The 17,884-nt window shown below is 35.6% G+C and overlaps 1 protein-coding gene across 5 annotated transcripts in view; it reads left to right on the top strand.

Annotated features, from left to right (window-relative positions):
* Window positions 1–17,884, top strand: part of spock1 (SPARC (osteonectin), cwcv and kazal like domains proteoglycan 1) — a 253,417-nt gene that overhangs the window by 97,513 nt on the left and 138,020 nt on the right. For all 5 annotated transcript variants that reach the window (XM_069196149.1, XM_015349985.2, XM_069196147.1 and 2 more), the window contains exon 3: window positions 17,093–17,138. In XM_069196149.1, coding sequence (XP_069052250.1) covers window positions 17,093–17,138 — 46 coding nt within the window. The remainder of the gene's footprint in view (window positions 1–17,092; window positions 17,139–17,884) is intronic.

Genomic DNA, 17,884 nt, shown 5'->3' with positions numbered 1-17,884 from the left:
CCAACTGTTCTTCAGTTCTTGCCTTTAAGTACTCATCAAGGCTGTGGGCAGGATAATATATTTGGCACACAGCATCTCTTTAGGTTCTACTCAGAAAAAATGACTGTTCTGCAGTATCTGTGACTGCAATGAGGGGGTTACAAGGTTAGAGGCAGCAGCAATGGCTAAAAAATAGCCATTTAGAGCACTGTGGGGGAAAAAAGCTTCTATAAATTATTGTTGTTAAAAACAGATTAATTTGTTGTCAAAGGCCCTCTGCACCCATAGCACTTTGTTGAGTTACACCACACCTACCCCATCTGTTTTTTAATTATGCATGTATATTTCCTGGCATGACTGTCAGAGATGATGTAGCAATAAAAAAGCTTGATATTATTATATGCACCTAATGTTGGTTGTGAAACTCTAAATGCCTGGTGAATAGTTGAATAAATGTATATTCATAAAATGTAATTTTAACATGCCCTCCTCCTGTCACACATACAGAGGAGTGTCAACCTTTCCCATTTTAAGCATGGTAAAATTAAAAAGTCTCACCTTGGCCTAAAAACCTAAAGAAATTCATATACTGTCATTATTAGAATATAATACAAATACCAATTTAAAAAGGATTAAGTGAGACGTTCTGTATACTGTATCTCTGATGGCATTCCCGTGAAAATTCAGCTCACCTACGTTTTTTGTCACTAGAATTCTGGGCCATTTTTTGGAAACAAATATCAGAGGAAGGGAATCATAATCATTTCAGTTCCCTGAAATATTAGGCATAGGAAACACAAGCAATCCCACCATCTGTAAAAGGGAGAATTCTATTCAATTTTAGCAGCTGTGTTCAATCAGGCATCTGATGGATTTGTCTTTTGAGAACTTGGCCTCCAGCTGGCTTTCAGAGTGTAAGAATAAGAAAATCAAACAGTGGAGTAAGAGCTGGCAGCTTTCCGCAGATTGATCAATGAAAAATATTCTTCTGTATGGAGCCAAAAGATAATCATTTCGATGTTAGGTGAACTCTGAAGAAATTATTAACAGAATGCCCTGTTCTAAGACTCTCCTATTAAGCCAGTTCTCAAAAGGGATGCATTAGATGCTTGTAGCTCATAAGTGAAATTCTGTTTTGTCTTAGTTTCAGCAAGACTCCTTTGTGTCTAAGTGGGACTGTTTCTGTTTGTATTCTGGAGAATGAAAGATTTTAATTGATAGTGGCATGCAGAGAGCAGAGTTTGAAGTTACCAACACCACTCTGTCTCTCGTGGGTTGCTAGAGGATGGTTAGATTAACAGTTTATTTTTAAGACAATGCTGTTTCCCTGCTGTTCAAGTTTTGATAATTAGTGCTTATGAAGCTTCTGTTTTACTCATTTTCCTCTTTCTACCCCTCTTGTCTTCATAATTTGTTTTCTTTCTGTAGTGTAGTGATGAGTCATACAGTACCATAGTTCAACATGTGGCAAAGCCTAGGAACTGTCAGTGTTGTTATCATTCATCATCTTTGGACCTGACAAGAGATGGTAGTACTGTTCTTGTAAGCTTTGCAGGAGGAATTGTAATCTTTCTATCAAAATTCATGCATTACTTTAGGCAAGAGTTTCAAGCCACTAACAACTGCAGCAAAGGAGAAACAAAATGTCTCTTTAATATTCAAAGGATATAATGAAAGCTATGGTGAAAAAAAAACCCTTCTGCGTTACTGTTAGCTGAGTGTTAATTGTGTCGTTGTTTGCATTGCAGGCTTGGCCAAATCAGCATTCCCCAGCTGCATTATTTATGGATAAACAGCTATACTCAAAAGAAATCATTGGCAGCATCTTTCTTTTTTTGAAAAAAAAATGACACCATTTTTTTTTATATCACTGTGCTTTCCACAAAGTCTTTTGATTTTCTATAAACAGTCTTCTTTTCTTCGGCCAGACTACCTTTGGCTCTCCTCTAAATAAGACTGAATCTTTTGTACTTGATTCTATCAGCAGTCCCAACTACAGAAGAACAGCCAGCGACTGTTGGCTTCTACACTTGGGTCTCACAGGAGGCCTCAGCTTCCCCATTACACTAAAACATAAAAGGTTATCATTTTCTTTCATCTTATCTGTAATTCCACTCCCCAGTGTGGGGAAAGGAATCGTTTTGGAAAAGAGCAAGCGTGTCTAAAAGATGCCCTGTTCAGATATCTTCATATTACAATACAGCTCAGGGTTGGCAAATTTACTGCTTCTCATGGGAGCGGGCTGAATGGTTGTGTGAATTTTAGCAATTGTTTATTTTTTTTTATTCACCTCCTTTAAAAATGAATGGATGCCATATTAATTCTTCTTTCATCCTATCAGCTGTCTTCAACATGCTATTGAAGATATACAGTATGGCTTCTTTTGAAGATGGCAGGTTTCAGAGCCTGTGTCTGCACACACAGAATAGCAGACTGGTATCCAGGAGAAAAACATTTTGTTGGCAATGGCTTGCAGTTCCCAGGTGACGGTTGAGAGATTTTACTGGGGTTTTGGCAAGACTCTTCCATACTTATCCCAGGATTTTTACAAAACGGGAGACAAAACCAAGATCCCTTTTAAACACTGCACAAAAAGAGTACTGCACTTCACATGATGCTTATTGTTTTTTTTCCCACTAAATCTAGTTCATAAAATACTCCTTTTTACTTGTCATATAGCACTATACTGATTAAATTTTGTAGTCTGAACCAGCATACAGTATACATTTGTGTATTTACCACAAAAATACCAAAGTACAACATTTCTTTGCTAGGAATGTATATGTCATGAACAAAGAATTTTAAAATGAACATGAAAGCATAACCAGATTTTGTAATGATATAATAAAAGTAATTATAGTTGTGATGCTTGAAATCTGTCATTTCAATTAATATTATTGTCACCTAGTCTTTTTAAAATGTTTGATTCGTGAATGAAACTATTCTGATTTAAACATTAGTATAAAAAGTGTTAAATATGCTTTAGGAATACTAACGTCTAATTCCCATAGTACACTCTAAGGTTTTTTTTAATATTCTTTTTCTTTTTCAAAAAACCTGAGTAAATTTAGCATTACATAAAATACTGTATTTGTAAAGACCATATTATCTTTGACAAGCAATTCTATCTATGAAGAGCACTGATAATTAAGAACTATTCTAAGTGTCAGGTTGTCTCTTCTTATTCTAATGGAGAGCTGTTGTTTAAACTGAGTCTCACAACTGTAATGCCTTGGCATTCAGAATACATGTTTTAGCCCTCTATGGACTGTGGTGACTGACCTACCAACTGGCCTGTATGTCACAGAACTATGGAAAATAATGTTTCTTCTGCAGCAGTTTGACTGTTTGATCTGTCTGTGGATAATAGCATATCACTGGTAGAGACAGAAAGCAATATCCTTTTGTAGAGTAAAAGTAACAGATGACTTACATTGACTTTTATCAAGTATTAATGAAAACTTCAAATAATCAAAAGCATTTCATCTTTCTTTTCTTCTTGTTTTTTTTTTCCCTTTTAAAATACATGCCTTTGCATGGCAGACACATGTATGGTGAAATTTGATTGTTAATTATTAAAGGGGAAATTTGTATCATTTCCCTACCATTTTATTCCTTACTAATTTCACAACCTGTCAAAGGTATCCTAAGATATTATGTTCTTCTGTTTTTGTTTTTCTCATGTTCATTGTGTTTAGAAACATTCTGTTAAAACTAAGGTGTGGCAGATAAGTCTTCAGAGGGACTTAAGTAACAGTGGGTCTTCGACTTGAAGACATCAAAAGGTTTTGTAAATAGCCTCACTGGGTGTCAATAGGTTAATTATACTATTGGTGAATGGTTTAAGTCCACAATCTCATATACTATATGTGTAATGAACTAAAATTAGGTATATAAGAGATTTTCTTTTTGATGCTAATTGAATTGGCAGTTAGAGCAGACCTTCTAAAATTATACAGTGTAGCCTCATGTACCAAATCAGACTCCTGTCTAAGGATAGGGTCTATTACAGTAGGTTGTGGGGTTCTGTTATAAGAGTTCTCAAGGTTTGTTTTTGCAAGTTCAAAGACTGTATATGTGATAATGCAGGCACTGTTTTCCATTGCCATGAATGTGGAAAGTCTCGGTGCTCATCAGGACACTTTGAGACAAGACTGCATTTTAAAGCTGAAATTAAAAAGGTGATTTGTAAATTCAGCATTGTGACTGAATTGGTGATTAATGCCAATACAGAACATGCATACTATACCTAATACTGGTCTACTGTTCACTATCCTGTCAATGTCCAAACCATGTGAACATCTTAACAACGTTGCCAATTAATTGAAAACAGCCTTTTTGGTTCATTTTTATAGTAAACAGCTGATTAGTATTGCATGTTCTGCAACATCCTATCCTGTTTCAAAGTGTCCCAGTGTCCCAGCACATAGTCATTTGGTCAGTTTATGTAAATGAAAAAGGCATATTCATATCTTAGAAGTCATCAAACTTTGTTGGCTTTGGCAGATAGTGTCTGCTTGGAAACTCATCAAGGATCAGGCTGGATTGAAAACTAAGGCTTTGCTACTTAACTGACTAATTGGCATTCACCTGTGTATTACATTCATTTAACCAAGAGTTCCATGGTGTGTGAAGAGAAAGCTTTATAATAAGTGTACAACCCAGAGTATGATAAACTACAGTATTCCCAGTGACACACAAGAATGGTCCAAGTCAGAATTATTACATTGCCTGTATACATGCTTGAAAAAAGGTATTATCATTAAATATTTATTCATTATTATTGAGCAGATATTTAACCCAAGAAATAAGTACTAAATAAGTCTGATTCAGAACCTTGGTTCAGAGTCAACCCATAAATATTAAACTGCTAAAGAAAGAGGCTAAAACACTTTAGCTCATGCTGTTATGGCAAAAATCTGCTGCAGTGATGTTTCCCTTTTTTGTCACATTTCAAGGCCCTAAATGTTCTTTTCTGCTTCAGGAAATCTGAGCGTTGTCATCTGCCCATTTCTTTTCCACATTGTTTTCTCCTCATGGCTGTTGATTTCTCTCTTTTTGAGTGAATCTGAAATTGTCTGAAACACATTTTTTTTTGTGGTGCCAGTCTTTCGTTTTTGATGTCGGTCTTCTCCTGTGGGGATTGTCAGTTCTTGCTGAGACACGGTTCTTTTGTACAGCGGCCTGACATGGCAAGGTCCAATTACTTTGATGTCACTTGCTTGTTGGACACTGTGCGGCAGGAAAGCTCGAGTGATCAATCAGAGGACATTCTTACCAGAAAGTAGCTGCAACCTCTAAGAACATTTTTTTTTCTGGATTTAGTTGTTATTTGAGGATGTTCTTAAAATATGATTTTCCATGCACACTTTGAAATGCTTTTTAGTTAACATTTACTACTACTTCCTTGCTTTTAGATTAATTTTTTTCTTCCCAAAAGATCTTAGATCACTTTATACTGTATATAAGAGGGGATCCACATCATCTATCACAGAGGTAAACACCCATCTTTGTGACAATCAGCAGCCATTTTGTGCCACCAGTCCTTCTACCAGGCCAGTCTGTACATTCCCAAAGTGAAATGTTTTGGAAATATATGTGTTAAATGTTCTCAGGGCTATATTTTCTTTTGTACTTATGAAGCAAACTGAAAAAATGGACCATAAGGTCATTACAGACCTAAATTTATGGGATATTTAAAATAGGTTTTCTTGTACAGTAGCTCTAATCATATGTATTACATTTCAAATATGTATTATGATTTCATTTTTTACTATGCTTTAAATTACCTTTAAAGAGGTACTTAAGATATTTACTTACTTTTAAGGTCTGTGAATTTGGAGTTGTATTACCATTTTCTATACCAATTTTAAAAGTTATATAGGTAGGAATGCAAAAGTTAAATACACAGAGGATTAAATAATTAAAGATAATAATAAGCATTTTAGCATTTTTCTTCATGGTCGGAATAAGGAAGAAACCTGATGGAGAAATGCAATATTTAAATACATCCTGTATAGTGTATATATATACTGTATATTTTTGTGACTAAAGGGCTTGAAAATGTTTTTTAATGTACTGTAATTCCCACAAACTTTTCCCACAAATTTTATTAAAAATACATAAAAACTTATTTTAAAATTTTAGTTCAATAAATTAACACTGTATGGCATCGATCAAACACACGCAGACTGTCAGGTTTTTTAATATAATAATGAAATGAAAGTAATGATTTTCTGAGGAAAGTGGAAGTTTGTGTTTTCTCTCTTGAAGACTGGCTTGCTTGTTTTTATTTATATATTTTTCTCAACCCCCCTGTGCCTGTTCTTATTATAGTGATAAATCAAGCACATGGGAAGCGCTGCTCCAGAAACAGATTACAGAGTGTCGGATTTATTACAAGACCCAGCGTGTTGCTTTTTCCACATGAGATAAAAGAAAACCCATCTAACCTTCACACTCTCTTCAAAGTGTTTTTTTCTGACAAGGATCCATTCCTCTGCAGGAGCCCCTGCTCAGACAAGTTTTCTCTATGTTTGCTTGTTGCATTGCGCCAGCCTTTTTTACACTCAATTGCACAGCCACTAACAGCAGACTCTACTGCCTGCGCCCTCTGTATTTTGCTCGGTTGTTTATGTGTTTCTGACCATGTATGCTTAAGCGTGTGAGACGCAGTCATTGTTACTAACTTAAAATGCGTTTCAGAACTGGAACTATTGCACAGACTGTCAAAATAGATCAAATTCATATTTTCAGTTTTCTCTGGTGTTCCAATACTGTTCCAACACATACAGCACAGATACTGTCCTTAGAATTCTAGTGATGTATCCTGAGGTGGTACAGTACCTGTAGTCTCTCTGAGGGAGGTGTTTCATGTTTGACTCTTTATAGTTGTCAGCTGCTTGTTCAAGAGACAAGTCAGGTTTGGATCAGAAATGGGTGCAATATTTTATAAGGCCATATACAGGCTGGAATTCATACGTTCAACATTTCATATAGTGAAAGTTATCCAGGCTACTGATGAGAAATTAAATTTGCCCTCACAGTTTTTCGGAAAAGGTCTGACAAATTGATCAACCTTATATGTTTCTTACTGTTCTAACTCCACACCGTCTCGATCACTAATCATCAAAATTATCCTAGGTCACTAATGATTAACTTTTCAATATACTATACAGTAAGTGATGTGCATCACTGACTGTTCCTTGTAAAATTCCTGCTTTTGTAATGGAAGTTAATTTGTACTTCAACCATAGTTCTGTTTTAGTAGTGTTCTAAAAATCAGAATGGCTTTCTGCATTTCTAAAGTTATTTAACTGTTTTTAAATTACATTTCATTGTTTTTTCTTGTGCAATTTTAAATCATATGTATAGCTTTAAGCATTTGCCTTGGCTTTGTAGTTTTTAACAATTAATTCATTATGTTAAAATGAAAGGACATATTGTATTTGTGTACAAAGATTTTACCTATGTGGAAACATTCTACTGTATTGTAGAAACAGCTGTAAAAATCTGCACTTTGCAGGTCAGTTTTTGCACATTTTCACCTGGGAATTTAAAAGCTCTTGATTGATGGCATTATGAGCTGCATGCCGTTAGTGTTGCAAGAAATGCTGGCATAAATGAAACAATGAATAAAATATATTTTGCGTTATTACCCATAAGTGATATTGAAGCCTGTGTAAAGGGGATATTATAAATCAGGGAAAAGCATTACAAAAAAGTATTCCTGTATTGCTGCAAGCAGATAAACAGTTCATATACGGTAGATGTATGACCATCTTTCAAAGTGACGTTCAGCATACAAAGTGTTGCTGGTGATCAATCATCAGACTTTTATGATGCAGGAGTCTTACATAGAGATTTTTTAAGATTATCAACAACTAAGCACCTGCTACCTATTTTAATTCCACTAATGACCCAATAAATGAAAGATCTGAATGTTGGCCAGTAAACACTATGTTAATGTGCATTATGTCTCTTTTCATGTTTTCTCTCCTTTTAAATAAGATGGATTTAAATCACTAATCAAGTGACATTTAACAGCCCTGTGCAAGTACATAAGGCTACTGCCATCAAAGCAGGGTACAATTTGGATATTTCTGTTAAGTTTGTTAACAGATTATGTTACATACCCTCATAATTTAATCATGTTTAAATTAGATTTATAACCTCATGTGGAGCTGAAGATGTCTTAGATTTTAATGGGCATATAATTACGTCTAGTTTTCCATTTGCTAAAAGATTTTTTTACACCCCCATTCTGTATGTTCATGTAGAACAAATACTATGCATACTAAGGATACAGAACTAACAATGGAGATATTAATGTCCAGTTGGTAATATTATTGGACCAGAAAAGACTACATTTATACTGTAACTATAACATATTGTATCTATAAACATACACTCTGTTTTACAGGTGTTTAGGAATGCTTAGTAAGTATTTAAGTAAAAGATATTGAAACAAAAACATGCTACAGCTTAGTATTAAAGGATGTCCGTTTTATAGTGTTTTTGGAGTGAATATCTGGATTTGTAAGGTCTTTGAATGTTACTCTCAGTGGATGTTACCTATTTAAAATTTCTTCCTGACTTTATATTAATATCAAAATTGAATTCTGGTAAAGTCTGAGTTAAAGTAGATTGTAATCCATATCCCTTTGAATGTTAATAGAGATATGTAACCATTTTTCCCTTTTCTCCCCTTGCTTTCAAATAAAGGAAGTAGAGGTAAGTTTTATAGTTTTATGAAAATTATTTATAATGTTTTTTGATTTTTTTGACAATAAGTACTACACTGTTTTCAAACCATACAGTAGTAGCTTTCAGAATGAGTTCAGACCTCAAGTTTTACTAGAATAAAATGTGTTTAAAAATATTAGTACCAGTCTTCTTAAGAGATGCAAACATCTACATCTTCTGTTATCTTTGCAGTAGCTTAAACTATCTTAGTCTAGCATTGGAAAAAATACGTATCCTAGACACACCTTCACTTTATTTTCACTACTGTGAAGGTAGTAGCAAATCTAAGGTTTAAAAGCACATTATTAAAAACTTGACAGTTTAATTAACATATTCTCAATTTTTATCATCTAGAGTTGACTTGGGGTGGGTTTTTTGTTGAAAAGAAACTTATTTGCACTGTTGTACTTATTTTTTGGAACAAAAAAATATCCTGCCTGATAGTTATGATCCCTACATTTTGTAAATTGAAAACATATTGAACATTATTCTTTGGCATTTATTTTTGCTATAATTCGAAATAAGTTACTTAAACTATTTCATTTGGAAAGAACTCTACCTAAGAACTGTCTTTAAGTTTAAGACTTCCATTTGAAGCCCCCTTCATATGCAAATTGTTCTGTGCCAGTATAGCCTTTTGTGTTTCCTGCATAAGTGCTCACTTGATTTAATTCTATAGGCACTTAGTGGAGAAGTCAACAATAAAACGCCCAAGGCAGGAAACCTCAGTATTAACTTTTACGTTTCTGAAGTTTTGGAAAAACTTTCCTCACCACATTTCTGCTGATGTCCAACTCATTTACATGTTTAAGAAAGTCGACAAAGCTACACAGTACTTCTTCAGGATTCGTCCTGCAATGGTACGCTAAACAAACTTTTCTAGTTTCTTTATGCCATACATTCAGCAGAACATTTCATGCATCTTACCTAATATCTTCAAAGTCTGACTGAATCCCTGTCCCTCATACCAGATGGAAAGTACAGTACTTATGTAACAATGACTCAGTCCGTAAAGAATGAAATCTTTTGCATTAGCTGGATTTTATTTTAAGAAATTGACTAGATGGTCTTGTATCTTTTTGAGTGTATTAATTTATTCCTGGTGTTTATATATACAATTTCACAAGGACTGCAACTGCTATAGAGGTTACCTTTATGATAACTGCATGCTTGCATACTGACCGGAAGCACAAGCGAACAAGCCCAGTGGGAATCCAAAGGGGGCAAACAGGGCGTGATCCAAAGCCCAGGTAGCCGGGAGATCCAATCTGAGACAGACAAAACATGGTTAAAATCCAGAACAGGAACAGGGAACCAGGAGGATAAAAACAGGAATGAGGCCAGGCTCTCCAAGCCCCGGACTCACCAGGTCTGGACGCCAATCGGAAACCTAAGCCCTCAAGCCACGGACGTAGGGCGACTTGATGTTAGGCAGCCCTCTGGGCATCCCGTTTTCCAATGCAGAGCCCGGCATAGTGGGAGCACCCACCTAAAATAAAGACGGACAAAACAGGGGGCAGATGCATGAAATCAACTAAAATACGAAAGGGCCGGAGCGCCCTTAAGAGGAGGGATTATGATCGTGCCACTAATCACATGTACCTGGTTAAATTGAAATGTTTTATATTTTTAGATTTGAAAGACAATGAAACAAATTTAGTGTCAAATGCCCAGCTACTCTGGTGTGGTTGTGGTATACTACACTGTCAATATTTCCTTTAAGCAATTAACAAGGTTTTTTTTTCACAACGCATAGGGCTCAGAACCTTTAAAGGGAGAATAAAATATTTCTAGAAGCTGTCAATTTGCCACCTAACAAGGGCTATCCTGTCCCATCATTCTCTAAGTTATAGAAGCCCCCTTGGTTTGCAGTGTTACAGGAAAGTCATTGATAGATTTTTGAATGGCACTTTAGTGTATTGTTAAAACGCTGTAACTGGCTATTGTGGATGATAAAGTCTGTAGTCAGACAGAGCATTTCATCTGAAGTGGCTGAGGTTTCAAGTGCATTTTGTTTTGTTAAATCTTACTCAAATTATAGTATGATGAATACTGTTATTGTCTTTACAGGCAAGCACTGCAGCCTTTAGACACTACTTAGAACATATATTGAGCCACAGTATCTTATTAACTGAGCATTGAAGGTTACAGTTCTTTCAAGTTAAATCCTTTAATAAAATGTGGATGCTTAACATTATGTGCTGGGGTTGTACTAATATGTTTTTCTCCATGACAATATAAATAGCTGCACAAAGGTGTCAGGGATTGAATTAGAGTATATGCCTTCAGAAGCGTTGTCTTCTACTTCTCCTTCACTTATCCCAAATCATCGTTTGTACACTGCAGTAGCTTCTACAGACCCAACTGATTAACAGGCTCATGTGTTAATATCTTCCCGCTTAAGGAAATGCACATTTTAAATTGGATCGAGGTCTTGGGAGAGCCGAACAGACCCAGGCAATTTATTCATTACAACAGTACTTTATTGAGATCTCAGGGCATACCCCTGGAGAGAACTCAAAAGAGCACGTACTGTACATACCAGGCTTCATGTGAAGACAGTGCCTATCTGTTTCATAATCTATTTTTATTAGAGAATGTGTTCTAGACATTTAATGGATTGCCTTAATTTGCTTTATAAGCATAGAATGTGTCTATGCCGTGGAAATGAAAAGCATTGTGTACATGAATTCATTCTTAGTATTCCTCTTTATTATTATGGCTGTGTTTCAGTTTTTGAGGATTTGGGAAGCAAATAGAGATCTGGGAGGTCTTCAGCATGTAGGTAAATATTCTAATCTGTGATGTTAAGTATTCATATATTCCAGACATGGCATGAATAATGGGGAAATGTATTGAATACCATATGGATATCTCAAATGGAATAAGGAACAAATGGTTAAAATAATGAGATCCATTGAACAAGTACTTAGGTTTCACTTTTTTCTTTACTGAAGCCAAATATACTTATTTTAGATTGAGATTTTGTCAAGGTTTTATGAAACAACCCTCACCTTTTGTGTAACACTTTAGGAATCTATTATAACGTTCCATAAACATACAAAGGAACAGGTATCGGGTTTATTCCATGCCGAAAAGAAAAGAAAGGAAACACAATGTTTTACCCGAAACGTTGTACTTCTTTTCTTTTCTTTTCAGGATGGAATAAACCCACTACCTGTTCCTTTGCAGCCTACGGATGCTGACACAGCTGCCTTCTTGAACTACTTTCTATAAACATGTTCTTAATTGTTATAAACAGTAATTTATATGCATTATATATCCTTCCCCAGCCTATAAAGCAGCTTGTAACATAAAATGCCTTGCTATCACAGAAAGAAAGAGAATGAACTAGCTTTATAGATGTGATTGAAATGATAGAAGCACTAATGATGACAGAAGAAAGATGAGGGCTGAAATTGTTTGAAACATGGTTGATATTAGAACAAACTGAAAAAAAAAACTAAAAAATATTATTTTATGAAACAGGGCATAACAAAGCAACTCCAGTGTCCCACAGCCTGCCTTCTGAGACAGCTGCAGAACAGAATGTCTCATAATGACACAAGAGTGTATTATTACAGGAGGTCAAAATGAAGTGCTGTGAACCTTCTTGATGCCTTTCATCAGAGACAAAGTTATACTCCTGCCTTTATAGTTACCAGATGACAGGATACTTAAAATACAAAGTAGACCTGTGAGATGTTTCACGTCAGAGTCAGCAAAAGAAGAAAAAGCTTTTCATTAAGCCAACGATAGTGGCCTAATCAGAATCATATTGTGTTGCGGACAATTAATTACCTGAGATTGGCGAGGTGTTTTATTTTCAATGAATTCCTCACTTTGTCAATTAATTGAACTCATAACTGCTACATAAAATATAGAAGTAAAACATTCACCAGAGTGTGGCATAAATAAAAAATTGAGCCTAATTTTGCACGAGAAGGAATCAGAATGAACATACTAGAAACTGACTCTTCCACTCCTATATCCTTCAAATTCCTCACCTCACCACCACCATTTTTTTTTGTCAGACATGTACTGTACCTGTCTCAGCAAGCCGATACAAATGTGAGAAAATAAAGCTTTGAATAAATTTCACAACTTTAAAGAATATTAAAGTGTGTTGGAGAATGGCATTCTAAAAGCTAAAGAGCGAAGTGCATAAAAGAATATAAGGCAAACAGAACTAAACATTCCAGACTGTAAGAAAATTGCACCGGCAAGAGGTAAGAAATACAGTACTTCAAATTAGCACTTCAAAAGAAGTCCATAAATCTGTAAGTGTGCAACATCATTAAAACTACAACTAACAAAAAAATGTTCTAAGTAACTTGAAGAGCTCTTAAATGGGTATTATTTCAAACCAGTTCCCTTTGTGACATGCATTGTGTTAATTTCCTACAGCATAACCATGAAAGAAATTGCAAGGAAAAGCGATAACACACACTTTTGCTGTGAGTTGCTCTCAGTCATCTTTTACAAATTCTTGGATTTGTGGTTTGTCTGTAACATGTGCCCCAAACGTGTAACAAGCAAGGTGACTTCCTCTGAATTTTGTAAACTTTCTTGTTCTCTTTTATTAATATTTGTAGCCAACAAATATTTTTTATCCAAGGTTGTTAAAATCACCATTTGGTTTCTTCCCACATCCTAAAGACATGCTGGTCAGAAGAGATTGTCCCGTTCTCTGTTGTCCTGTAAGAGACTGGTGTGTTGTCTGGATGACTGCTGTGTTTGTAGAAAAGATATACAGTGTCTGGATGTACAGTATTAGAAGTATTTAAATTAAGATGGAGTGGCTGACCAAAGCCACAAATTGATTGTCACACACGATTATACGCTAATAATTTTGCCAAGATTTTCATTGAAATGTCAATCTGCTTTTATTGTTTGGTTTCTCAGAACAAAGTCACTTTTGTAAGGGAGATATTTTGGAGTAAGTGAACATATTCAACTAAAAAATAGGTAGGATTTTTTCTAATTTCTTTTAACAGTGCTTTCTTTATTCAGATTAGCAATAGCAAAGTTATTACAGCTACCAGCAAAGGATTCCACAAATGTTCTTGTTTCATTTTAATTTTACTTCAACATATATACAGTAAGGTGCTTAGTTTTTTTTTTATAGCTACGAAAAGCACAACAAATGGCAGATGGTATTAATTTTGCTATCCAGCAGCCAGCAACATCAGAATCTGATACCTTTGAACAGACATCCTAAAGAACTTTCTAGTAATAAATTAGTAAAGGACAGATTAACACTCTTATTAATCAGTCGTTCCTGCTGAATGGTGTAGAGCCATCCAATATGGCACAATTGATAAAAGGAACAGATAAAAATGTATAGTATGTGGATCTTTGGAGGTCACAAATGCATACTGTATATATAGTAATTTGTTTTGAGTTCTAAAGTTACACTTCTTTTCCATAGCCTCCAGTGTTATTAGGGCCTTAAATTGTATGCAGCTGTTTGCATGTTTAAGTAGCTAGCTCATTGTAGTACAAGTTGTAAAGAGTAAACTCTAATGTACTATACTAATAATTCTAATTAAAACATTTAATGTTTGTGAATTCACAAATAATAATATTAAATTATTCAGCAATTTATACGTAAGCTTAAACATCTTGTACCAGGCAAAATATCCAATGACTTTTAAAATGTAAACATTTGTATGTATCCTTATTTATAGCTGCATTTCACTATGTATTATAAAAATGAAGTGTATACAATCAAATCCAAATCCAAATAGAAATAGAAAACCTAGAGGAAATTGCTTAATGCTCTGTGATATTTACACCAGTAACATTCAGATAATTACCATATAAAAGTCAGCCTATCCAGAAGATTCAGATAGAATTTATGTTATTTTTTCCAACTCAGTGCTTTTTGTGATCAATGGGGAAACTTTGTTAAAACCTACTTAATTTCAATTCATTTAGATTCTGGTCTTCCTGTAATTAGATTTATGCCCAATGATTTCGAAAAGTGGGCGGCACTATGGTGCAATGATTAGCACTGCCACCTCACAGTACTGGGGCTCTGGGTTCTGGGGTTCTATCTGCATGGAATTTGTATGGTCTTCCTGTCATGGATATCAGAAAAGGCATGCCGTGGAATGGCCAGGAGAGCAAAATGGACCCTATGCATAGCTGCAAAACAGGGGTAAGCCCGGGCTCAGGAGGTCAGACGATCTCAGGTAGAAACCTATGCCCTCAGGCCGCAGAGGAGATGACCTGGTGCTAGGCGGGTCTCAAGACATTCAAACTCTTAATGCTGAGCGAGGAGGAAAGGGTGACCAGGAAATATATAGTCCCACACAAAGACACACCGGAAGGACAAGCAGCACAGGGAAACTAGGAACAGGACTGAGTAGGAGCATGACAGTAACCCCCCCCCCCCCACCTTCACGGACGGCACCTGATGCCCAAAAAACAAATGAACTGCACAGCACTGCGGGGAGGAAAAACCTCATTTAACTGAAAGGAAACCTCTGGGAGTCCATGGCTGAGAGCTATCTCTTCCTCCAGGGTAAAAACCTTTATTGAGTAGAGGGGGGGCAGGCGGGGCTCCTGGAGAAACAAAAAAAAACCAGACAAAACATGTAAAAAAGCATGCACAACAAAAATAAACCACAAAGTTTATACAAAGGGCAACAAACCACACTAGAAAGACTCACAACAGATAGGAACCAAGAGTCCAGGGAAACAAGGGTCAGAGAGACCAGGGAACACGGAAACCAGGAAGTGAGGAAACCAAACACCAAGAGTAAAAAAAAAAGTAACAACAAAAAACCCGGAAACAAACAAAAATAGAAAAATAAATTCAAGATTCTGTCACGGATGCCAGAAGTGACTTCCCGTGGAAACCCAGGTTTTCATACGTGGATGTCGGGAAGGTATACCGCTGAATGACTTGCTCTCAGGCATGGATGTCCCGCGATTAGAATAGAACTGAAAAAAAAGGCCCAAAGCGATGCGGGAAAACAAAAACTTGGAAACTTTACATAGTAGGAGTACCCTCTAGCAGTAGAAGGTGTGACATGTGTTTACATGGGTTTTCTCTGGGTGATCTGGTTTTCTCCCACAGTCCAAAGACATACTGATTGTTGAAGTGGCAACTGGAAAAAACTGACCATAGTGTGAGTGTCTGTGCCTGTGTATGCCCTGTGATGGACTGGCATTAGTTCCTGGGTATATCCTGCAATACACACATTGCTTGCTGGGTTAGGCTCTGGCTTCCCAGTGACCTTGTGAACTTTTTTTTCTTAATTCTGGAATACCCCTAAAAGTGCATTTAGTCAACTGATCAAACTGAAACCTGCCTGGTGGGTAGTGATGAAAAAAAGTTTTTTTTTATGATTCTTCTTGGAAGTCACTCTGTAACAGTTTATTTGACTGAGTAACGTTATTCAAAGTCTGCCGTATGAATATATTTGATCAAAGCATTTCCCATAAAGTTAGAGTATATATAGATATAGTTAAATTAGTATATAGTATATAGTATATAGTATATAGTATATAGTATATAGTATATAGTATATAGTATATAGTCTATAGTCTATAGTATATAGTATATAGTCTATAGTATAGTTATAATATATATATAGAATGAGGCAGTCAATATACAGTGTGAAATGAGTTCCCAATCAAAATGCCAGCTCTGTAAAGATACAATATAACAGGTTTTAATTAACGGATTTGTAGTTTTCAATAACTTGCTATCTCACCACTTTTTTTGGGGGGGGCTGATAAAATGTGTTTTTTATAATTTGACTTAATAAAGTAAAACTACAAATAACCTAAGAAATATATACTTTTGTGTACATCTGAAATTCAGTTTTTAGCCATCAGTTCTTAGCTTGAAGGCTTCTTAAAAGCTTAAGTCTGCTCATGTCCCAGTATGTCTATGCTTCAGCAAATATTATTGCAGTTATAAATTCTTAAAAGAAGATCTGAAGGTCTTTTAATTTTTTTTTTACATTTTAAAAGTCAGGAGAAAATTAGCTTTGCTACAAGGTTTGAAGAAGTAGAATGTGGTGCTAAAACCCACATAAGCTCTTGATTTATTCACTGTACTGTATGTGTTGTTGAATCTCTCAGACGAACGAGTCTTTCATTTCTTTTTTGCTTCATGCGTGATTGACTCATTCTCTCCCTGTATGCATTACGTACATGCTCAGGCATTTTGTTTATAATTGGTTTTTAGATATGTTTTTAACAATTAGCTTAGAAGGCTTATTAAAATATACCAAAGTTGATTAAATCTTTCTGCCTGATGTTGCTCTATTCCTTGGGGGGGGACTGGCAAAGACATTCCCGTTCATCTAAGACATTCTCAGTATAATCATCCCTATTTTTCAAATTGCAGGATGACTACTTCAAAAACTGGAGCCCCAGCAAGCCCTTTGACCAAGGTATGCTTACAATTCTTACAATTCTCATTGTTGTTCAGTTGCATCATGAACCAGAAAGTCGGAAACCTGATATATGTAAAGAATAATTTTCTAATGTCTGCTTGGGTTCTTAAGTAGTGTTCTAGTAGTCAAGGCACCACAGATATGAATTTAAGTTCACATAATTAAATATTTGATTTTGTCCCACAAAAGGCCAGACCTACATGCAAAGCAAGATTATATACTTTTCTAATTATTGCACTTAAAATGCACTATTATTTCTTTATAGCAGAGCCCAGTGTGGTTCCACTTCCTCCTCAGTCAGACTTAATGACCCCCTGACAGCTCTCACAGACATGAGTTGACATTATAGAATTATGGAACATTATTAGTATTAATTCCATGCTGAAAAGTAAAACATAAAGAGTAAAATGCACAATGCTGTCAGTTCAGTATGAGTCCACAGGAAGGGTAGCAAGTCAAGTTGCAAGATGTGATCATTGTAGTTCCACACAGGCAACGAAGTAGAAATCTGTAACAACGAGACACTCCTTCCCAGAACATAAACATGTCTTGTTAATTTGTCTGTTGTATTACAACAGTTTTTGTTGTCATCTGGCGTCCTTGCATCTGATACATGGGTTGTTATAATCATGAAAAAGCAGCATGGAACATGGATAACATGTGACCTCCTTTCTTGCAGATTGTGACTATTATTGACATACTGTGTTTTAATTGTAATGTCTTGCCAGGTTAGAAATTGCTTG

This window comes from Lepisosteus oculatus, chromosome 11, assembly GCF_040954835.1.
Source record: "Lepisosteus oculatus isolate fLepOcu1 chromosome 11, fLepOcu1.hap2, whole genome shotgun sequence".
In the NCBI taxonomy this organism is placed as follows: Eukaryota; Metazoa; Chordata; class Actinopteri; order Semionotiformes; family Lepisosteidae; genus Lepisosteus; species Lepisosteus oculatus.
Note: the sequence above shows the minus strand (reverse complement) of the source record. Positions and strands in the feature narration are given on the sequence as shown.